Here is a 26,190-nt window from a genome sequence, read left to right on the forward strand (position 1 = left end):
AAGGACTCTCAGAGCATCAGAAACTAAATTCTCTGGTCTGATGAGACTTAAATTGAACTCTTTGGAGTGAATGTCAGGGGTTTTGTTTTGAGAAAAGCAGGCAGCAATCATCAGCAGGCTAATAGCATCCATACAGTGAAGCATGGTGGTGTTGGCATCATGCTTTGGGAATGTGTTTCAGCAGCAGGAACTGGAAGACTAGTCAGGATAGAGGGAAAGATGAATGCAGCAATGTACAGAGACATCCTGAATGAAGACCTGCTTCAGAGTGCTCTTCACCTCAGACTGGGGCGACGGTTCATCTTCCAGCAGGACAATGACCCAAAGCACACCGCCAAAATATCAATGGAGTGGCACAACAACAACTCAGTGAATGTCTTTGAGTGGCCCAGCCAGAGCCCAGACCTAAATCCTATTGAACATCTCTGGAGAGATCTGAAAAGGGCTGTACACTGTCGCTTCCCATCCAACCTGATAGAGCTTGAGAGGTACTGCAGAGAGGAATGGGCAACAATTCCTAAAGACAGGTGTGCCGAGCTTGTGGCATCATATTCAGAAAGACTTGAGGCTGTAATCACTGCCAAAGGTGCATCAACAAACTATTGAGCAAAGGTTGTGAATACTGATGCACATCTGATTTTACAGCTGTTTTATTTGTAATGAATTTGCAACAATTTCAAAAACTCTTTTTTTCACATCGTCACTATGGAGGATTGTGTGTAGAATGTTGAGGAAATCAATCAATTTAATCCATTTTGGAATAAAGCTGTAAAATAAACAAATGTGAAAAAAAATGAAGGGCTATCAATACTTTAATAGCATAAAACGTGCATATACACCTATAGATTACTGGTGTATACACCTATACTATTGGATGTTCACTACAACATACTCTAAATGAAACTTGCGTATATACAAATAAACTTGCTGCATGCATACACCCACATATCCTTGCTTATATAATTAAACTCGATTCTTGCATATATACCCATAACATGCATACATATAAACTTGGTGCATGCAAACACACCTGTACACACTCGCATATACATATAAGCTTGATCAATGCATATATATCTATAGGTGCATATGCATAGGTCAAGTTTATATGTATATACTAGTTTAATAACTTACCTCTAATAATTAATTTCTTTTATCTTTGCCATGATGACAGCACATAATAGTTGACTAGATATTCTTCAAGACACTAGTATTCTGCTTAAAGTGACATTTAAAGGCTTCATTAGATTAATTAAGGTAAAGTTAGGGTAATTAGGCAAGTCATTGTATAACAGTGGTTTGTTCTATAAACAATCCAAAACAAATGTTGCTCAAGGAGACTGATCACAGCTAATTTGTGTAAAAAGTGGTGTTTCCGTGATTCGAGTCAGGTGTGTGTGTGTGTGTGTGTGTGTGTACCTGGACTCCAGCAGGAATGTCGTAGACGATGCGGATGGTTTTGATATCGGAGTGTCCCGGGAGGGAATGAGGGATAATGTGGTACTCCATTTTCCCCGGCGGCTGCGTGCCCGTTTTCTCCCCATAGATTGCCTTACAGGTGGGACACTGCAGACTGCCATCCTAAAACACACAAACACACACTTTATGTGCTGAGATGCAAGATTGATGAGCAAAATTATGTTGCAATTTTTTTATATCCTCATAGTTGCATTTTTTTTACCCATCATTAATTTATATTAATGTGACACACATTTTAAACAGCATGAACAGTGATTTTTAGATGTAGATTATGCTGCCATAAAAGTGTCTAGGAGATCTGTAATCTAGGAGATTATAGTACTGACTACACATTTTATAATGTAATTTGTAATCAGTAAAGTAATCTAAACGGACTACAAAATTTGTCACGTAATTTGTAACTATTAATAAAGTAATCCAAATGTAATTCAAATGTAATCCAATAGTCAGATTACTCTACCATAAAAGCATACTATAAGAGATTATACTTCTGACTGTAAAGTTTGTCAAAGTAATGCAAATGTAATCCAAAAGTAGTCAGATTACTCTACCATAAAAGCATATTCTAAGAAATTATACTACTGACAATAAAATGTGTTAAAGTAATCCAAATGTAATCCAAAAGTAGTCAGATTATGCTACCATAAAAGCGTAATGTAAGAGATTCTACTACTGACTATAACATTTGCTAAAGTAATCCAAATGTAAATCAAAAGTAGTCAGAATACGCTACCATAAAATCATAAGAGATTATACAACTGACTATAAAATTTGTTAAATTAATCGAAATGTAATCCAAAAGTAGTCAGATTATGCTGCCATAAAAGCCTAATCTAAGAGATTATACTCTTGAATCCAAATTTTGTCATGTAAATTATAATCAGCAATAAAGTAATCCAAATGTAAACCAAAAGTAGCCAGATTACACTATCATAAAAGCATAATCTAAGAGATTATATTACTGACTACAAAATCTGTCATGTAATTTTTAACTATTAATAAAGTAATGCAAATATATTTCAAATGTAATCCAAACGTAGTCAGATTACGCTACCATAAAATCATACTATAAGAGGTTATACTACTGACTGTAAAGTTTGTCAAATACAAATGTAATCCAAAAGTAGTCAGATTACGCTACCCTAAAAGAGTAAATTAAGAGATTATACTACTGACAATAAAGTTTGTCAAAGTAATCCAATTGTAATTCAAAAGTAGTCTGATTATGCTACCATTAAAAGCATAATCTAAGAGATTATATTATTGACTACAAAACTTATCTTGTAATTTGTAACTATTAATAAAGTAATCCAAATGTAAACCAAAAGTAGTCAGAATACGCTACCATAAAATCATAAGAGATTACACTTCTGACTGTAAAGTTTGTCAAAGTAATCCAAATGTAATCCAAAAGTAGTCAGATAAAGCTACCCTAAAAGCATAATTTAAGAGATTATTCTACTGACAATAAGGTTTGTCAAAGTAATCCAATTGTAATTCAAAAGTAGTCTGATTACGCTACCATAAAATCGTAATCTAAGAGATTATATTACTGACTACAAAATTTGTGATGTAATTTGTAACCATTAATAAAGTAACCCAAATGTAAACCAAAAGTAGTCAGAATACGCTACCATAAAAGCATAACAGATTATACTACTGACTATAAAGTTTGTCAAAGTGTAAGCCAAAAGTAGCCAGATTACACTATCATAAAAGCATATTCTAGGAGATTATACTACTGAATATAAAATTTGTTAAAGTAATCCAAATGTAATCCAAAAGTAGTCAGATTATGCTACCATAAAAGCCTATTCTAAGAGATTATACTACTGAATAGAAATTTTGTCATGTAAATTGTAACCAGCAATAAAGAAATCCAAATGCAAACCAAAAGTAGCCAGATTACACTACCATAAAAGCGTAATCCAGGAGATTATATTACTGACTACAAAATCTGTCATGTAATTTGTAACTATTAATAAAGTAATCCAAATATAATTCAAATGTAATCCAAACATAGTCAGAATACGCTACCATAAAATCATTCTATAAGAGATTATACTACTGTCTGTAAAGTTTGTCAAAGTAATCCAAATGTAATCCAAAAGTAGTCAGATTACGCTACCATAAAAGCGGAATCTAAGAGATTATTTTACTGACTACAAAACTTTTCACGTAATTTGTAACTATTAATAAAGTAATCCAAATGTAATCCAAAAGTAGTCAGAATACTCTACCATAAAAGCATAACAGATTATACTACTGACTATAAAGTTTGTCAAAGTAATCCAAATGTAATCCAAAAGTAGTCAGATTAAACTACCATGAAAGCATAATCTAAGAGATTATAATACTGACTACAAAATTTGTCACGTAATTTGTAACTGTTGATAAAGTAACCCAAATGTAAACCAAAAGTAGTCCCATACTAAAAGTACAACCATACAAAAGTACAAAAGTACAACCATACAAAAGTACTACCATAAAATCATAAGAGATTATACTACTGACTATAAAGTTTGTCACAGAGTAAGCCAAAAGTAGCCAGATTACACTACGATAAAAGCATAATCTAAGAGATTATACTACTGACTAGAAATGTTGTCATGTAAATTGTAATCAGTAATAAAGTAATCCAAATGTAACCCAAAAGTAGTCAGATTATACTACCATAAAACCGTAATCTAAGAGATTATTTTACTGACTACAAAATTTGCCGAAGTAATCCAAATGTAATCCAAAATCAGCCAATTGTGCTACCATACAAGTGTAATCTATGAGATTATACTACTGACTACAAAATTTGCCAAAGTAATCCAAATGTAATCCAAAAGAAGCCAATTGCGCTACCATACAAGTGTAATCTAAGAGATTATAGTACTGACTACAAGTGACTCACAAATGTCACGTAATTTGTAATCATTAATAAAAAAGTAATCCAAATGTAATCTAAAAGTAGTCAGGTTACACTACAATAAAAGCATAACATATTATACTACAGACAACAAGTTTTGTCATGTAATTTGCAATCAGTAACTTGTAATCTATCCAGCTCTGGTTACTACACACACAAAACACATTAAAGCTGTCCTGATGGTATTCTGACCTTGTTGCCGTTGTTATACATGGCCACGAGGCACAGAAGGTGGTACAAGTGTCCGCATTTGCCCAGTTTGCCCACCAGCTCAGGCTTGATGCTCTTGCAGCTCAGAACTCCCTCATATCCAGACGCAGAGCTCAGTCTCTCCATGCAGATGGTGCAGTCCTGACGGAGAAACACACACACACACACACACGTTCATTAAGTCCATCAGCGGACGACAGAAAACACACATCAGCCTCATCTGTGCAATAATCACCTCTTCTGGAGCACACTTGATCTTCTCTGTGTAGCGGCGGACCACATCCTCCGGGCTTTTACCTGGAAATACACACAAAACTTACAGCTGTAGTGTTTAAACTTGATATTTATGCATTCTTAGTTGCATATTTTTTTATGTACTCTCCATGTTAGCGCGGGATTCCTCTGGGTGCTACAATTTCCCCCCACGGTCCAAACACATGCGCTTACAGGGGAATTGATGAAATAACTGGGCCGCAGTGCATGAGTGTGTGTGTGTGTGTGTGTGTGTGTGTGTGTGTGTGATTGAATGAGTGTGTATGGATGTTTCCTGATACTGGGTTGTGGCTGAAAGGGTAAAACATATGCTAGAATAGTTGCCGGTTCATTCCGCTGTGTTGACCCCTGATAAATACGGGACCAAGCCGAAGGAAACCAGGATATCTAGTCGAATTAATGAATGAGTTGCATATTTTTAGCATTCATACTTAGCTGACTTACATGTACATATTTGTTCTTTAACACTTTCTATAACAGTTCAAAATGCTGAAGACAGCTTAATGAGCCATTGAACATCATGTTCTAAAATGAAATGAAATGAAATAAAATGAAATGAAATTAAATTAAATTAAATTAAATTAAATTTAATTTAATTAAAATGTACACCATTGTACAATGTAAAGGTATTTAAATGAAATATATTTTTTTTATTTTTTAATAATTTATACTTCTTTTTAGAGTTAAGCTAAGTAATTGCATATTGAAATCAAAATAAAATATTCTATACACGTTTGTAATCAATTAAACTATATACAGTCAGAATTATTCACCCTTCTGTGAGTGTTTTCTTCTTCAAATATTTCCCAAATGATGTTGAACAGATTCAGGAAATTTTCACAGTATTTCCTATCATATTCTTCCATCTGGAGAAAGTCTTATTTGTTTTATTTCAGCTAGAATAAAAGCAGTTTTTGATTTGTTTTAACCTATTTTAAGGTTAATATTATTCGCCACCTTTAGCAATATTTGCTTTGGATTGTCTCCAGAACACTGTTATACAATGACTTGCCTAATTACCCTAACTTTACCCTAATTAACCTAGTGAAGCCTTTAAATGTTTAAAATTAATTTAAGCTGAATACTAGTATCCTGAAGAAGATCTAGTCAAATATTATGTATTATATTAAAATAAATCAGTTATTAGAGATGAGTTAGTAAAACTATTATGCTTAGAAATGTGTTGAAGAAATCTTTCTGTTAAACAGAAATTATATACAGACGGGCTTATAATTCTGACATCAACTGTACTTGACTGTTAATGCAGTACACATACGTGGACATATATTTACAGTCAATAGGCCCTATCATACTCTGGCGCAATAAGGCGCAGGATGTGTTTTGTGTGATTTGTTGCTATTTTCAGACCAGCACAACAGTCATTTTCATGTTTTGCGCCACATTGTTTAAATAGCAAACTCATTTGCACCACTCTGTGGACTCGTGGGTGTGCTGGTCTATAAAGGAGGTGTGTTAATGTGCATTGCTGCAATTTTGAGGAACTGAAGTTGACAGATATTGAAACTAGTCCATCGCAGAGCACGTTAGTTATGCACCTATGCAGCTCCAAACACTTACACATTGCTGAATACACACAGGATGTACAGCAGTACACAAATATCTTTACAGATGAAAACAATTAAAACGTTACAAAAATGATTATTTTCTATATAAATATAAACACCACTGCCTTGATGCCTCATCTCGGGTGGCTTTTTCAGTTTATTCATAATAATCTGCATCTGTATAATGTTATTATCATTTACAGTATTATTGATTATCTGCAGATATTAGTTTTATTAAAAACAAGTTTAGATTTGTCCTTCTGTGGGGTTTTGGAGACGTCTGCATCACCATATGGGGCATAAGAACAGGGCGTGTGTTTGGATATAGCTCAGTTTCCTGACCACACTTCATTATTATTGCTCATTTATTTCTTTGCTGGAGATTAGAACTGAATTTAGAAATAGTTTTGAAACAAATCCTTGCACTTAACAAAGGAAATTAATATGTGGGCTAATTGATGTGTTCAGTGGAGTGAGTTTCCACCGTTTCCTCACTCCGTCAAAGTAAAGGAGTAAAGAGAAAAAGTAAAGAGAAAGTAAAGAGGCTGAATGGAGGAGGCTCATTCTTTATACTCGCGCTGCAGATGCTCTGTTTAACTGTTTTCTCGCTAGTGAAGATTTCAGTTTTTACACTTACAAAGTCCGCCATGTAAATAGCAAATGCACCATGGAGCGACGCAACTGACTCTTAAAGGGAATGTGAGATGAGACTCTGATTGGTTTAATGCACGTTATGCCCAAAACACACCCAGAACTCATTAAGAGAATAAGCACAACCCTGTTAGACCATGCGCCGGGGTGCAGAGCGTATTTATCTATCCTTAAAATACACTGTAAAAAAAGCAGGGTTCCACACAATTTATTCATGATGTCCCAACACAAATCGATAAAGTTAACTTAAGACTGTTAACAAATTTAAGTGGATTGAACATAAAAAAAAATTAAGCTTTCCTAATAAAATCTCAAGATATACGTTGTTTCAACTCATTTTAAATAAGTGGCGTGAACAAGCAAAAAAAAAAAAATCTTTTTGAGTGAAGCTAAAGTGGACTTAGACACGGCCGTAATGCTTTCGTGTCATACGGTTTAGACTTGTATCTTGATCATTAAAATAGAGCATTGTATTTAATTGAATGTTGATATATATATATATATATATATATATATATATATATATATATATATATATATATATATATATATATATATATAAAACAATGCAAACACATAAAAACAGACAGAAGCAAAATTATAAACAAGACTTCATCATGTGCGCGTCTTAATCTGATTCAGATGAAAATTCTTTACCATATTCACTACAGCAAAACTAAACTGGCTAAAATCTACCCCAGTATAGATGAAACATGCGATCGTTGCAACTCATACAAGGCAGACCTAACCCATATGTTCTGGTCATGTGACAAACTGAGATAATTTTGGTCTTCAATATTTGAAATTTTAAACTCAGCCTTCAATTTAAGAATTCAACCAAATCCGGAAATGGCTATTTTTGGAGTAGCAAATGAGGACATCCATGTAGCCAAAGAAATAGAAAACGCCTTTGCCTTTGTAACATTAATAGCTAGAAGAAGAATTCTTATGGAGTGGAAACCGCCAATGCCACCTAAACTGTCACTTTGGCTTAGTGATGTAATGCTATTTTTGAAAACAGAAAAAATTAAATCTTTTCTCAGAGGATCAAACAAAACATTTTTCAAAACATAGGACCCTCTAATAATTCATATTGAGACTAATGTACTCCTCCAAACATAAATTCCTAACCCCACCCCCACCCCCACACCCCTTTTTTTATTTATTTTATTTATTTATTTATTTTGTAAATTTATTTTTATTTTATTCTCATTTTTATTATTATTATTTCTTATTATTATTAATATATATTTTTATTTAATGCATTTCCTTTTCATAATAATGTTTATTAGGTTCACTTGTCTCTGTTTAAAATTCATGTACGGTTAAAAAAAAAAAAAAAAACGGAAATACCTTTGTCGTTGAATACCTTTAATGTACTGTACCTTTTGTCAAAAACACAATAAAAAAAAACAGACAGAAGCAGACGTTCATCAGTCCTCACATGACTCCGGAAAACCATAAAGGACAAATCCAGAGTTCTTATATCTGTTGCATAGCTACTTTTACAGCTATAGTCATAAATCCTGTCACCCTATAAAGTACACAAAGGAGAAGATCTCAGTGCATGGTTTCCACTACATTCATTCTTTCACGCCAAAATTCATCCCGCCATGGCTACAATACAGCTTCTCATTCAAAACATTTATTTTTTAATAGCGGGTAATAATAATCGCACCAAAATGTATTACAGTGTAAGTTAATTATAATAGCGCAAACTTTTCTGTAACCGTAGTAGTGCTGTGCGTCATTTGTTTAACCCTTTAAGGTGACGTGCTGACTGACTGACTGACAGGTGCGTGATGGGTGAGGCCAGCAAACACGACGTATAGCCGTTTCACTTTACTTCAGGATGCATTAATACTGCTCTGTAGGTCTATTAGAGACATTTATAAACATTCCTAGCAAAACTAATAAATGCTGGAGACATACTCGTTACATAAACGCACTAAATCACATCCAGAAGCCTTTGTTTGAGAGCGCACATGAAGATCTGCGCGCTCTTGAAGCGGCATATATTTGAGGGGGCGTGCAAGAAGTTTTGTGCACGAGCAGAGGAAATCTATTACATAAATGCAATCTCGACCTTCTAATACTGCACTCACGACATTTGTCATTGAAATACTAAAGCCACAGGTAGTTGGTAGATCTGTGTAAAAAAAAAAAAGGCCTGCCTGGCCGCCACAGCTGGAAAAAAAATCCCAGAGGAAACACTGCAGTGTCAAATATAGTCTTCAAAATAACAAACAGCTCTTTGACCTTTACCATCTGATGCCTTCAGTACACCATCGACTCTTGGTTTTAGCATTAAAGCGTCTCTGTAAACAGATCTACTGTTGTCGTAATGTGTTTGTGTAAGAGGAAGCTTCAGATGCTCCTTTCACAAACTCTGCTCTGCTCAGGTCAGCAGAAAAGAGACACAAAAATCAATGACAGATAGAAGCTGTGTGTTCATCCAACGATGTGAATTAGACGTTTGGATTTGTGCTGTTTCCATCCAATGAACCAAAGAGAACAAAATAATCACTTCCTGATGATATACCTCATTCATTTTCCTTTGGCTTAGTTTCTATTTCAGAGGTCACCACAGTGGAATGAACCGCCAACTATTTCAGCACATGTTTTACATGCCCTTCCAGCCACAATCCAGTACTGGGAAACATCCATACACGCTCATTCACACACACACTCATACACTATAGACAATTTAGTTCATCAGTTCCCCTATAGTGCATGTGTTTGGACTGTAGGGGAAACCGGAGCACCCGGAGGGAACCCACACCAACACGGGGAGAACATGCAAACTGTAATATAAAATGTAATGTGGCTAGAGAGAGTGTTAGAGTGTGTCCTCACCTTTGCGCAGGTGTTTTTTCTTGGTTTTGCGTCGGATGCTGTTGATTCCTGGCACCGGCTTCAGGTCGCTCTTGTTGACCGGCGGAGGATGAAGGATGGGTTTCGGAGCTCGAGTCAAACACACGGGCAGACCGGCGGCGCACAGCAGGATACCCGTCATTCCTGAAAACACACCAAAACACATACATTTAGCATAATCACGCGTAAAAGAAGACTAATCCTCTTAGAGCAATTAACAAAACACAACTAAAGACAAAACAAACAAAACACAACAAAAGACAAACAAAACAAAACACAACAAAAAACAAACAAAACAAAACCCCAAATAAAAACAAACAAAAATAAAAAACACAACAAGAGACAAAACAAAAAACCAAACAACAAAAATGAACAAAGCACAACAAAACAAAAATCTAAATAAAACAAAACACTAAATAAAAGAAAAAACTAAACAAAAATGAACAAAGCAAAACACAACAAAGGAAAAAAACAAAACAAAAATTAACAAAGCAAAACACAACAAGAGACAAAACAAAACACTAAATAAACCCAAACATAAATGAACAACACACATCAAGAGACAAAACAAAGCAATGAAATAAATCAAAAATGAACAAAACAAAACACAACAAAAGACAAAACTAAACAAAAATGAAATAAAACAAAACACTAAATAAAAGCAAACAAAAATGAACAAAACACAACAAAAGACAAAACGTCTCGGGTTACGTATGTAACCATAGTTCCCCGAGAGGGAACGAGACACTGCGTCTAACCAGAACGCTAGGGGAACACCTCTTTTATACGCGTCTTGAAGCACATGTGAAATCAATCTAATGTAATTAAGCAGGTGTCGTCAGACCAGAGAGTATAAAAGCCTGTACTGAGCATTCAGTATCAACTTCGAATTTGCTTGAAAGAAGTAACAGGCAGAAGAGAGTATGGCGGAATACGCAGTGTCTCGTTCCCTCTCGGGGAACTATGGTTACATACGTAACCCGAGACGTTCCCCTTCTAGGGAACTTCAACACTGCGTCTAACCAGAACGCTAGGGGAACGCAATACCCACTAGGCCAGACTCACTGCTGACTGTGAACGCACACTACGCAGTGAGAATAGAGGACCCTGGTGAGGGGTCTACATCGAGTTGATAGTGACGCACAAATGTATGTGGAGTCGACCATCCTACCGCCAAACAAATGTCAGAAAGGGCTGAGCCCGAAATAGAAGCTTTGGAGGCCCCGACAGCCCTTGTGGAGTGGGCCTTAACAAATTTAGGTGCAGGGCGTCCAGCAGCCTGATAGGTAAATGAGATAGTCTCAACTATCCAATTACTTATTGTCTGCTTATTTGCCGGACTCCCCCTTTTTGAGGGTCCGAAGCAGACCAGTAACTGTTCACTCTTTCTCCAGTTGATAACCCGGTTAACATATGTATTCAGAGCTCTAACTGGGCAGAGTAAGTTTAACTTCTCTTGGTCCGACGACTGAAATGGGGGCGGGTTAAAGGCCTGTAGCACAGCAGGTCTCGCCACATGAGTGGGCACCTTAGGCACGTACCCCGGTCTGGGATAAAGAAAGGCTTTGGACATGCCTGGAGCAAACTCCAGAAATGAAGGTGCAACCGACAAAGCCTGGAGGTCACCAACCCTTTTTAAGGAAGAAATAGCTAATAAGAAAGCTGTTTTTAGTGTCAGAAACTTATCTGACGCCTCCTGCAGTGGCTCAAATGGGGGAACAGAGATGCCCTCGAGCACCAATGTTAAATCCCATGTCGGTACCCTGTGTGTGCTGACAGGCCTTAGCCTTATGGCTCCACGAAGGAAGCGACGAATTAGCGGATCCTGTCCTAGTGACTCATCATCTAGGGGAGAACGGTAGGCCGCTATAGCTGACACGTACACTCTCAGAGTGGATGCAGCTAACCCATTAGACAGGCGATCTTGGAGAAATTCCAGCACTGAGGCTACCTGGCAGCTGACTGGGTTCAGCTGGTGTTCTCTGCACCAAGCTGAAAAGAGAGCCCATTTTAGGGCATAAAGCTTCCTTGTGGAGGGAGCCCTGGAGCTTAGAATGGTCTGAGCAACCTCGGTTGACAGTCCATACTCTATGAGGTGGGCCCCCTCAGAGGCCACACCCACAGTTTCCACAGGTCGGGTAGGGGATGAAGTATCATTCCTCCCCCCTGGGACAGAAGGTCCCTGCTGATGGGGATCTCCCACGAGAGACCCGCCAGCAGGGCTATGAGGTCCGAAAACCAAATCCTGGTAGGCCAAACCGGGGCTACCAGCAGTAACCGTACTCAGTCTTGACGGACCCTCTCCAGGACTCCTGGGAGCAGAGCGATCGGGGGAAAAGCATACAGACGTAGCCTCGGCTATGTCTGAACCATGGCAACCAGTCACAGAGGGGCTGGATGCGAGAGAGAAACCCATAGTACGCAATGCGTAGTCTCTTGGGAAGCAAACAGGTCTACCTGCGCTTTCCCTAATCTTTCCCAAATGGACTCCACCACCTCGGGGTGAAGAAGTTTCCATTCCCTGGATCTCACCCCCTGCCTCGACAGGAGATCTGCTCCCATGTTCAGATGGCCCGGGACATACATTGCCCTGATGGACAGGATTTTGTTCTGGGCCCACAGGAGGATCCGATGTGCTAGTTTGCATAGCATTCGAGACTTCAGACCCCCCTACTGGTTGATGTAAGCGACCACCAATGTGTTGTTCGTGCAGACTAAAACATGATGGCCCCTTAGATCTGGGAGAAAGTGTTTTAAGGCCAGAAACACGGCCATCATCTCCAGGCAGTTTATGTGCCAGTAACGATGATGTTCTCCCCATCGTCCCGCTGCGGGAAGCCCCCTCAGGGTTGCTCCCCAGCCCGTTAGAGAAGCATCTGTCATAAGCATGACGCGATGACAGACAGCCCCCAACACTAGGCCCTGGGACAGGAACTAGGGCATTTTCCACATACTTAAGGCTCGAAGGCAGCGCCGCGAGACCTTGATCATGCGGATCAAGCCCGTTGCTCCCTAGCCCGTCAGAGAAGCATTTGTCATAGGCATGACGCGATGACAGACAGCCCCCAACACTGGGCTCTGGGACAGGAACCAGGGCATTTTCCACATACTTAAGGCTCGAAGGCAGCGCCGCGAGACCTTGATCATGCGGAAAGGATTCCCCTTGAGGGAAAACCCCCTGGATTTGAGCCACCACTGCAGGGGTCTCATGTACAGCAGACCGAACGGAATCACGCTGGCTGCTGCTGCCATGAGACCCAACAACCTCTGAAAGTGTTTCACAGTGATGAACTGGCCTAGTTTGACTCTGTGTACGGTTGACTGAATCGAAGTGATTCATGGCGGGGACAGACGTGCTCGCATCGTCATGGAGTCCCATAGCACACCTAAAGAAATGGTCGTCCTGGCTGGAACAAGCACACTTCTTGCGGTGTTTAACCGAAACCCCAACCTTCTGATATGGGTGAGAACGACATCTCGATGCCGAACTGCCATATCTTGAGTCTGAGCTAGAATTAGCCAATCGTCTATGTAGTTTAGGATACGTATCCCCTGCATACGAAGTGGAGCTAGTGCCGCTTCGACTATTTTGGTAAAGGTTCGAGGTGACAGAGCTAGGCCGAATGGAAGAACCCGATACTGGAACGCTTCGCCCCCGCAAGCGAACCTCAGGTATTTCCTGTGTTGGGGAAGGATGGAAATATGGAAGTATGCGTCTTTCAGGTCTATCGTCACAAACCAGTCCTCGGACTGAATTTGTGACACCACGTTTTTGATGGTTAACATCCTGAACCTGAGGGCCTCGACGGACCGATTTAGATTTCTCAGATCTAATATGGGACGCAATCCCCCATCCTTTTTGGGAACTATAAAATACCGGCTGTAAAACCCTGACTCTTTGTCGAGTGGGAGAACACGCTCTATTGCGCCTTTTATTAATAAGGCCAGTACTTCCTGTTCCATAACCAGAGCCTGTTCTGGCTTCACTATGGTGGGTGCAATACCGTTGAAGCGAGGTGGGCGTGCACAAAACTGTATTTTGTAGCCATGTTCTACTGTGAACAGGACCCACTGGGACACCATCGGCAGGTGTTTCCATGCTGCCAAAAAAATGTGCTAGGGGTACCAGCCTCTCGAGACTGGCCTCTGGTTGTTCTTTGACCCCCCTGCAGAGGGGGTGGGGCCCCCAATGCCCTCAGACACTGAGGAACGCCCACCCCGGGAGACACAGAGCCCCCCACCAGCATACGTGGTGAGGTGGTCTCTCCCTTTCTCCGCGGACCCTGGTTCAGTGAGAGCGCTGAATGGTGCTCTCGGTGTCCAGGGGGGGCCCTGGAAAGCCTGACTCCCAACACGTCAGGACTTTGTTTTATCCTTTGTACTTTATGATATGAGGAGCTGGTTGACGGCTGGCCCTGACTTTTTGATCTTGGGGGGAGAAAGTCCCCGAGGGAGCTAGAGCGTTTTTTAACTCTGTCGAGGGATTCGGCGACGCGATCAACGGCGTCACCGAAGAGCCCTGAGCTCGATATTGGAGCGTCCATAAGAATAGCTCTATCGGTTTCTGACACTTCTGCTTGTGTCAGCCAGAGGTGCCGCTCAGTAGCCACCAGGGTAGCCATAGATCGCCCCAAACTAGAGGCTGCCTCTTTAGTAGCTCTTAAAGCTAGATCTGACGCCCGAAGAGCTTCTCGAAGCTGTTCGGGTGTTGCTCCCCCACCATCTAGGCACTCTTTAATTAGGTCAGCCTGATATGCCTGCAGCACTGACATGGTGTGCAGGCATCCAACAGACTGACCAGCCGTCATATATGCTTTACTGACTAGACCCGATGTTACTCTTAATGGTCTCGACAACAAAGGAGGGACCCTTGCAGATTTTAGATCTGAACGACGATGACACGCTAAGTCCTCTTCTATCATTGGCATTACTGTACATGCCTTTTCCCCTAGCCCACGAACTGCTGAATAAATAGCTGTTTTTGGTGTCATTAACCATGCTGAATACGGATTTCTCCATGATTTAGAAACCGCATCATGTAGCTCGGGACAAAAGGGGAGGTCCCTTAGTGGAGGATCTACTCTGCTGGGTAATTCTCTCTCATCCAGCATTCCTGTCAGACGCAGCTGCTGCTGCTCACGTGCTGGCTGCCAATCTATTACTTCGAACCTGTCAGCAGCACGTGAAATCACCTCCACTAACTCCTCATATTCCACTGACTGGGGCGGCAGATTCCCCGACCCTCTTTTTATTTGTTGCTGCGGCGCCTCGGTTTCCTCGGAAACGGAGGACGCCGCCCTCCCACGAGGCGCAGAAGAAACCGCAGAGCGTGCTTCTGACGCTCCCGAAGGAGGATTAGATCTCACGGATCCAGAGAGAGAAAGGACAGAGTCCGTCTCCATCTCATCCGCCAGATCTAGCTGCGAACCCCACGACCGAAGTCGACGCTCAGCCTCAGCACGAGCGGGAACCGAACCGCGAGGAGCATGCGCCACGGGAGCTTTATTAAAGAACTCTCTCCGACTGCGCAGCTCTTTACGGGAGAGAACGTCACAGTGTCCACAGTCAGCATTCTCAAATGCTACCAGGGCATGCTCTTCTCCCAAACACTCTAAACACTCTGCCATACCAAAATAAAAAAGTAAGTTGTCAGTTTTTTTGTATTTTGTGTATGCAAATCAGTAATGAAAGATCACAGAAAGAGTGTGTATTTTCACGTGCGTGCTTCTTGAAAGCAAAGAAGTTGATACTGAATGCTCAGTACAGGCTTTTATACTCTCTGGTCTGACGACACCTGCTTAATTACATTAGATTGATTTCACATGTGCTTCAAGACGCGTATAAAAGAGGTGTTCCCCTAGCGTTCTGGTTAGACGCAGTGTTGAAGTTCCCTAGAAGGGGAACAAAACAATGAAACAAAGCAAAAAATAACAAAGCGAAATGCAACAAGAAACAACACAACAAAAATGAACAAAACAAAAAAATGAACAAAACAAAACAAAAAAACTAACAAAAAAGAACAAAACACAAAATAAAACACGAAATAAAAACAAACAACAAACAAAAAACAAAATGAAAAACAAAATAAAACAAAACAAATATTAACAACACAAAACAAAACACAACAGACAAGCAAAACAAATAAACTAAATAAAACCAAACAAAAATTAACAAAACAAAATGCAACAAATGACAAAACAAAACAAAAACCTAAAAACGAAACAAAACACTAAATAAAATAAAACAAAAAAGACAGAAGAGAAACCGAAAAAATAAAATTAACAAAACAAAAAAATCGAAATAAAACGGCAAAAATTTATTAAACAAAACAAATGACAAAACAAAACACTAAATAAAAACAGACTAAAATTAACAACATAAAGCAACACAACAAACAAGACAAAAAATTATCAATAAATAAATCCAAACAACAATTAACAAAACAAAACGCAACAAATGATAAAACAAAACAAAAACCTAAAAACAAACAAAACACTAAATAAAACAAAATATAAATAAATAAATAAAATTAACAAAACAAAACCTCTAAATAAAGCAAAACACTAAATAAATTAAAACAACAAATCTAAATAAAACTGATTATTTTAGATTATTATTTTATTAAACAAAAGACAAACCAAAACAAAATTAATACAACAAAATAATAAATGAATAACACATGATTAAATATTACAAATTATCCTCATGAACAACATGTCAGGGTGACTGAGGAGTTCACTCTAATGCAATGCTTTTAGAGCTCTTTAAATGGGATGGAAATGACGATTTAAATATTCTATCATTTATTTTATGGCACAGATTGAACAAGAACATCATGCAAAAATCCCTAAAAGTAAAAAATAAATACAATTAAGCAAATAAATTTAACTTATATGATGTTAAAATTAAATAAAAGCCATTATGTCATGCAAAATCGTGTCATTGCTAAATGTTAATGACTTGCAAGTTATGGATTTTTTGTCATTTATTCTTGGTCTATATTTCCTTTTGTTGAACTCATTTATTGGTATAAATATATATATAAACAAAACAAAACTGATGTACTTAAACTTATTTCAAACTGAAAACAAGTAGATTTTACCCCAATACAAGAGTATTTAGATTGTTTTAATAATTAATAATAACAACATTATACAGATGAAGATTGTCATAAACAAACTGAAAAAGCCCCCCGAGATGAAGAGGCAGTGGTGTTTATATTTATGTAGAAAATAATCATTTCTGTATCATTTTAATCCTTTATTTGTTTGCATCTGTAGAGATATTTCGGTTTCACCTTAGTTTAGGTCACACTTCCTGCTATTAACACCTGGATTATTATTACACCTGCCAGTAGTTATGATATGAACTGTTCATTAGTAGTTATTAAATATGATCTTATTCTGCATTTCTACTCCTGCCCAAACTCTAAACCCCACTTCTACCTTAGAAGTGTTGTTTGCTAATACCATGAAGTGTGACGTAAAGTGTTAGAGTGTTCCAGTGCCGTACCTGCTAATGCAGGATGAACAGGTCCAGGACCAGTGAGATTCTTCACAGGCAGAGCAGGAACCCTGAAAACAGCACAGACATCAGTACATTTACAAACATTTACAAATGAAGACGAGTGATCCATCCAAAGAAACACAGTGAAACTCAAACAAACTCCTTCAGTCCAATGCAGATGTGACAGAATCAATAATAAAGCCCTGCTGAGCATCAGATCACACGCAGACACGAGTGCAGGATCATCTTAATCACTTCAGCATCATTACCAGGAACAAAACTCATTAACGGAGAACACGCAATCAGCTTTCATCCCTGAGGACTGAAGATCCTCCAGCTCATCTCAAAACCTCAGTCTCACACGTACGAGCGTTCAGGCCAGCAGATTACTGAACACATCTCATCTGAAAGACGGCGCTCACTGAGAAGTCTAAATATCAACTGACCCAGACTAGGCTCAAACCAGCAACCTTCTTGATGTGAGGCGAATGTGCTACCACTGTGCCACCCATTGTGCCACCGTGCAGCCGAGATATCTATCTATCTATCAATCTATATATATATATATATATATATATATATATATATATATATATATATATATATATATATATATATATATATATATATATATATATATATATATATATATATTGCTAAAATATTAATATAAACATTTTTTTCTTTGCCAGAAACAAATGAGAATTTATGATGCAAGATTTTTGACCAAAAAAAGTATAACAAAACAAAACAAAACAAAAAATGACAACGAAAAACTAAATAAAACAAAACAAAACTAAAAATAATAACAAAAAACGAAATAAAATAAAACTAAAAATGACAATAAAAACTAAATAAAACAAAACAAAGCAAAAAATAACAACAAAAAAACTAAATAAAACTAAACTAAACTAAATATAATAACAAAAAACTAAATAAAATAAAACTAAAAATAACAATGAAAACTAAATAAAACAAAAATAACAACAAAAAAACTAAATAAAATAAAACTAAAAATAACAATGAAAACTAAATAAGACAAAACAAAGCAAAAAATAACAACAAAAAACTAAAGAAAACAAGGCAAAAATAACAACAAAAACAAAATAAAACAAAAATAAATAAAAAAACAAAACAAAACAAATGTTATAATACAAAACATAAATAAAATAAGATAAAAATGAATTAATACTACATAATAAATATTACAAAATTAAATATTCTTATTTAAAAGTAAATTTTTAATACAACGAAATAAAATGCATTTAAAAAGGACAATTAATGACACATTATCCAGAAAATAATTAAATGTAAAATTAATTATTTTCAAATATTTATGTTTTATATTTTAATTATACAATATAACAAAAACATCTCAAATCCTCAAGCTCACATATGACTTCATTTGTTGAAATGACAGAATATGAAAAAAATACGTAAAGACTAATTAAATTATTTGAATTAAATCATAAATAAATTACAGCTTAATAATAAAAATTAAACAGGAAAATAATCCAATGACATATGCAAGATAGAATATATATATATATATATATATATATATATATATATATATATATATATATATATATATATATATATATATATATAACAAATAACAAATAAAATATATAAAATAAAAATATATAAAATAAAACAATACATAAGTAAATGCACACCTGACCAGATTAAAGCTATATTTACTAGCATGCTAAACTAAAACATCGTCTATAGACCTGCACACAGAGTTCAGCTACTGTATTCTTGCATAAATAAAACATCCTGTATTGATAATTCATCATTATTTCTACACTACAATGTAGATTGTATCAAAGCATAGATGCAATTCCAGTAAACGGAAACTGCTTCAGTCCAGTATTTCAAAGCTAATACGAATCAGAAAACCATTATATTTGTATAAACCAATATCTATTGTCTCTCTGCTCTGGTTTGTTTTGGTTTTCTTTGCAACTTCCTACCGTGTGTCATCCAGCGAGTCTTCATCATCCGACTCCATCATTTCTCCTGCTTACAAATACAAACAAACACACTCGCCAGACACTTCCTCTTCTCAATGCACAGGAAATCAGACAGGAAGTCAGTGGCAGGCACTGATGATGAACACAGAAACTGTGTTTACATGCGTTTGCTGAGGTAATCTGAGTTAAAAGTGCCATATACTCCATTAATTCAATATGTTCAAATGCTTGCTGATATCAACATAGTAGGTATGTGGCTTAGAAAAGTAAAAAAAAAAAAAAAATCGACAGAAATGTTATTATGTGCTCATTTATAAGCTTAGAAATTAGCCCTTCAATCAGATGACTAGATGGCGCCAAACAGTCAAAAACGCAAAGCTGACAGAAACGAAATCAGCTGATGGAGTATACACTAACCTGCGCATTTTTTAGACACAAGATGGCGCCAAACAGTCAAAAACACAACAGAAACTAAAACAGCTGATGGAGTATACATTAACCTGCACATTATTCAGTCACAAGATGGTGTCAAACAGTTTAAAACACAACAGAAACGAAAACAGCTGATGGCGTATACACTAACCTGTGCACTATTCAGACACTAGATGGCGTCAAACAGTCAAAAACACAAAGCTAACAGAAATTAAAACAGCTAATAGAGTATGCACTAACCTGCACATTTTTCAGACACTACATGGCACCAAACAGTCAAAAACACAACAGAAACTAAAACAGCTGATAGAGTATTCACTAACCTGCACATTATTCAGACACAAGATGAAGTCAAACAGTCAAAAACACAACAGAAACGAAAACAGCTGATGGCGTATACACTAACCTGCACATTATTCAGACACAAGATGAAGTCAAACAGTCAAAAACACAACAGAAACGAAAACAGCTGATGGAGTATACACTAACCTGCACATTATTCAGACACAAGATGGCGTCAAACAGTCAAACACACAACAGAAACGAAAACAGCTGATGGAGTAAACACTAACCTGCACATTATTCAGACACAAGATGAAGTCAAACAGTCAAAAACACAAAGCTGACAGAAACGAAAACAGCTGATGGAGTATACACTAACCTGCACATTATTCAGTCACAAGATGAAGTCAAACAGTCAAAAACACAACAGAAACGAAAACAGCTGATGGAGTATACACTAACCTGCACATTATTCAGACACTAGATGAAGTCAAACAGTCAAAAACACAACAGAAACTAAAACAGCTGATGGAGTACACACTAACCTGCACATTATTCAGACACTAGATGAAGTCAAACAGTCAAAAACACAACAGAAACGAAAACAGCTGATGGAGTATACACTAACCTGCACATTATTCAGTCACAAGATGAAGTCAAACAGTCAAAAACACAACAGAAACGAAAACAGCTGATGGAGTATACACTAACCTGCACATTATTCAGTCACAAGATGAAGTCAAACAGTCAAAAACACAACAGAAACGAAAACAGCTGATGGAGTACACACTAACCTGCGCATTATTCAGACACTAGATGAAGTCAAACAGTCAAAAACACAACAGAAACGAAAACAGCTGATGGAGTATACACTAACCTGCACATTATTCAGACACTAGATGAAGTCAAACAGTCAAAAACACAACAGAAACGAAAACAGCTGATGGAGTATACACTAACCTGCACATTATTCAGTCACAAGATGAAGTCAAACAGTCAAAAACACAACAGAAACGAAAACAGCTGATGGAGTACACGCTAACCTGCGCATTATTCAGACACTAGATGAAGTCAAACAGTCAAAAACACAACAGAAACGAAAACAGCTGATGGAGTATACACTAACCTGCACATTATTCAGACACTAGATGAAGTCAAACAGTCAAAAACACAACAGAAACGAAAACAGCTGATGGAGTACACACTAACCTGCACATTATTCAGACACTAGATGAAGTCAAACAGTCAAAAACACAACAGAAACGAAAACAGCTGATGGAGTATACACTAACCTGCACATTATTCAGACACTAGATGAAGTCAAACAGTCAAAAACACAACAGAAACTAAAACAGCTGATGGAGTACACACTAACCTGCACATTATTCAGACACTAGATGAAGTCAAACAGTCAAAAACACAACAGAAACGAAAACAGCTGATGGAGTATACACTAACCTGCACATTATTCAGTCACAAGATGAAGTCAAACAGTCAAAAACACAACAGAAACGAAAACAGCTGATGGAGTACACACTAACCTGCACATTATTCAGACACTAGATGAAGTCAAACAGTCAAAAACACAAAGCTGACAGAAACGAAAACAGCTGATGGAGTATACACTAACCTGCACATTATTCAGACACTAGATGAAGTCAAACAGTCAAAAACACAACAGAAACGAAAACAGCTGATGGAGTATACACTAACCTGCGCATTATTCAGACACAAGATGAAGTCAAACAGTCAAAAACACAACAGAAACGAAAACAGCTGATGGAGTAAACACTAACCTGCGCATTATTCAGACACTAGATGAAGTCAAACAGTCAAAAACACAACAGAAACGAAAACAGCTGATGGAGTATACACTAACCTGCACATTATTCAGACACTAGATGAAGTCAAACAGTCAAAAACACAAAGCTGACAGAAACGAAAACAGCTGATGGAGTATACACTAACCTGCACATTATTCAGACACTAGATGAAGTCAAACAGTCAAAAACACAACAGAAACGAAAACAGCTGATGGAGTATACACTAACCTGCACATTATTCAGACACAAGATGAAGTCAAACAGTCAAAAACACAACAGAAACGAAAACAGCTGATGAAGTATACACTAACCTGCACATTATTCAGTCACAAGATGAAGTCAAACAGTCAAAAACACAACAGAAACGAAAACAGCTGATGGAGTATACACTAACCTGCACATTATTCAGACACTAGATGAAGTCAAACAGTCAAAAACACAAAGCTGACAGAAACGAAAACAGCTGATGGAGTATACACTAACCTGCACATTATTCAGACACTAGATGAAGTCAAACAGTCAAAAACACAACAGAAACGAAAACAGCTGATGGAGTATACACTAACCTGCACATTATTCAGACACAAGATGAAGTCAAACAGTCAAAAACACAACAGAAACGAAAACAGCTGATGAAGTATACACTAACCTGCACATTATTCAGTCACAAGATGAAGTCAAACAGTCAAAAACACAACAGAAACGAAAACAGCTGATGGAGTATACACTAACCTGCACATTATTCAGACACTAGATGAAGTCAAACAGTCAAAAACACAACAGAAACGAAAACAGCTGATGAAGTATACACTAACCTGCACATTATTCAGACACAAGATGAAGTCAAACAGTCAAAAACACAACAGAAACGAAAACAGCTGATGAAGTATACACTAACCTGCACATTATTCAGTCACAAGATGAAGTCAAACAGTCAAAAACACAACAGAAACGAAAACAGCTAATGGAGTACACACTAACCTGCGCATTATTCAGACACTAGATGAAGTCAAACAGTCAAAAACACAACAGAAACGAAAACAGCTGATGGAGTATACACTAACCTGCACATTATTCAGTCACAAGATGAAGTCAAACAGTCAAAAACACAACAGAAACGAAAACAGCTGATGGAGTATACACTAACCTGCACATTATTCAGACACTAGATGAAGTCAAACAGTCAAAAACACAAAGCTGACAGAAACGAAAACAGCTGATGGAGTATACACTAACCTGCACATTATTCAGACACTAGATGAAGTCAAACAGTCAAAAACACAAAGCTGACAGAAACGAAAACAGCTGATGGAGTATACACTAACCTGCACATTATTCAGACACTAGATGAAGTCAAACAGTCAAAAACACAACAGAAACGAAAACAGCTGATGGAGTATACACTAACCTGCGCATTATTCAGACACTAGATGAAGTCAAACAGTCAAAAACACAAAGCTGACAGAAACGAAAACAGCTGATGGAGTATACACTAACCTGCACATTATTCAGACACTAGATGAAGTCAAACAGTCAAAAACACAACAGAAACGAAAACAGCTGATGGAGTAAACACTAACCTGCGCATTATTCAGACATAAGATGAAGTCAAACAGTCAAAAACATAAAGCTGACAGAAACGAAAACAGCTGATGAAGTATACACTAACCTGCACATTATTCAGACACAAGATTGAGACTAAGGGTGTACTCACACTATGCTATTCGAACCGTGCCCAGGCCCGTTTCCTGGATCGTTTGAGAAGTGTGAGTGCGCTGAATCTGGCTCATGCACGGTTCACTTGGCCGGCCCTGGTTCGGTTGGAAGAGGTGGGCCTGAGCGCGGTTCACTTGGGCTTTGTTTGTAGTGTGAGTGCAAAACACGCCAAAACCCGAAACTGAAAGCGAGACGTGACTTTTAAGGGACTGTTTCATATGGATTTATTAATCATTCTTACTGTTAGGTGAACGCAAACTGCTGTAGTTTATTAAAGACGAGAACTCCTCACTGCACGACAGCTGCGCACCTTCAGCAGACCTCCTCATTCCTGCAGCACGAGGGCTTTATTATTGTTTATGAGCGCCAAAAGTGGCAGATCTGTTCAGTGAAATATCTGACTGCGTGTCCCCGCATCCCTAAGGACTGTTTGGTGAAATATTTGACGGCATATCAAACGACTGAAACGATATAACTAGAGAAATCTCCACTGCGCTGCTGAGTGACAGCGCTTCTCACTGAACAGCGCAGCAGCGATGACGTAAGCGTACCGAGGCCCGATTGTAATGTGATTGCGGGCCGTCGGGAGAGACGGGAAGGGGGAAAAGCGTGCTTTGGCCCGGTTCGAGGCAACTGTACCTAGTGTGAGTACGGCCAAACAGTCAAAAACACAAAGCTGACAGAAACTAAAACAGCTGATGGAGTACACACTAACCTACAAATTATTCAGACACAAGATGGAGACAAACGTTCAAAAACACAAAAATGACAGTAATGAAAACAGCTGACGGAGAATACACTAACCTGGGCATTATTCAGACACAAGACGGCTGTTGCTAAGGGCTCTTTATTCACCCTACTTCAGGACTGTGGACTGTTGCTGCCCCCTTGTGGAAAGACCGAGTATGTTTAGAATGTTCCAGAAAGTTTACCATACGTGTGTCAGTCGGTAATAGTCTGCAGAGCATGGAGCACATGAGAAACGTCCTCCTTTTCTAGCGGTGTTGTTTAATTGTGTGCGTGCATCTAAATGTAAGTTTCTTCGATCCTTAATCATATTTGTCATGTTGTTTAAGGGTTATCACCGTGAGATGTTTAGTTTAATTATTTAATTACTTTGTGTAGTAAAGTCACCCTAAGACCCAGTTTTATACTACCTAAATGCATGATTAACATCTGTATATGGTTTATTTTTATTGTTGACATCAAGCGGAAGTATATTTGCCTTTCATTGAGTTTAGTTTAAGGTTATTAAACGATTTAACGAGGTTGCTGTGTAGGCTAAGAAATGCATAGTCATGCTAACGCACGTGATATACTGTGTAACGTCAATATTGCAAGCGGTCGTGGGTTCGATCCCCGGTCGGACCAAAGTTGAGAAACTGCTATAATAAGCTATATAAAGTGAAGAATAGTACTTCTAAATATTATCTAATGTCTTTCTAACTATTGTTACTGCTCATTTATCTATTGTTTAAACTAATGTTTACCAAATGTTTATTGTATTTGTATACTGTGGTTGAATGTAAATTATTCTTTGTTTCTACTTGTCTGTAGAACCACACACACACTCACCCCAACACATATATGTCTGCTTATACTAATGGAAATAAACCCAAGTGAGACAATAAGCATCTTCGTCGCGTTTTGATCAGACGTACCACAGTGATTAGTTCAACTTAACCACACTATCAGCTACAGTACAATGGCGTCAAACAGTCAAAAACACAAAGCTGACAGAAACTAAAACAGCTGATGGAGTATACACTAACCTGCACATTATTCCGACACAAGATGGAGACAAACGTTCAAAAACACAAAGCTGACAGAAACAAAAGCAGCTGATTAGGAATACACTAACCTGTGCATTATTTAGATACTAGATGACGTCAAACAGTCAAAAAAAACTGATACAAATGAATGTGGATGTAAGCATATGAATGTGAACATATCCACTGATAGTCTTAATAGAGGAAGATCCAGGATGGGGCTTTGGTATTTAGTGGTTGTTATCTAGGAATAGCTTACTTTTGAATGCCATGACTGACCAATCAGAACCGAGTATTCCCGACAGCCGTGTAGTGAAACACTGACAAATCTGCCTCCAGAATCCGACCGTATCACATCCCTCAACGCTTATCACAGAGTGAATTACAGCAGATAACTCTATGAATCATACAGAAGTCTATATGCATAATTGAAGGGATCTCCTTACAGCACTAAATTATGAATTATGAAAGTAATTCTGCACAAAGAAAGCACAGATTATGATGGATAAAGTTTGAAATGTACATTTGATTCATGTCCTTATTAAATAGGAAAGCAAAACTTCACAGCATTTAATAATCCTATGTAACTGGCCAATGAATCAATATGACTCACCGGCCACTTTATTAGGTACACCTGTCCAATTGCTCGTTAATGCAAATTTCTAATCAGCCAATCACATGGCAGCAGCTTATGGTCAAGACAATCTGCTGCAG

At 37.8% G+C, this 26,190-nt stretch overlaps 1 protein-coding gene across 5 annotated transcripts in view; it reads right to left on the minus strand.

Moving 5' to 3' along the window:
• Window positions 1-26,190, minus strand: part of dtx1 (deltex 1, E3 ubiquitin ligase) — a 96,561-nt gene that overhangs the window by 12,734 nt on the left and 57,637 nt on the right. For 3 of the 5 annotated variants that reach the window (XR_015496803.1, XM_087262707.1, NM_001318952.2), the window contains 5 exon segments: window positions 17,482-17,543; window positions 9,952-10,113; window positions 4,842-4,903; window positions 4,589-4,747; window positions 1,420-1,581 (listed from right to left, as the gene is read on the minus strand). Coding sequence is in view for 3 of the 5 variants with exons in the window: in XM_087262707.1 (XP_087118833.1) it covers window positions 1,420-1,581; window positions 4,589-4,747; window positions 4,842-4,903; window positions 9,952-10,113; window positions 17,482-17,543 (607 nt within the window). In the remaining 2 variants the exon portion in view is untranslated. 5 annotated transcript variants of the gene reach the window in all.

The sequence above is a fragment of the Danio rerio genome, chromosome 8 (genome assembly GCF_052040795.2).
Source record: "Danio rerio strain M-AB ecotype USA chromosome 8, GRCz13ab, whole genome shotgun sequence".
In the NCBI taxonomy this organism is placed as follows: Eukaryota; Metazoa; Chordata; class Actinopteri; order Cypriniformes; family Danionidae; genus Danio; species Danio rerio.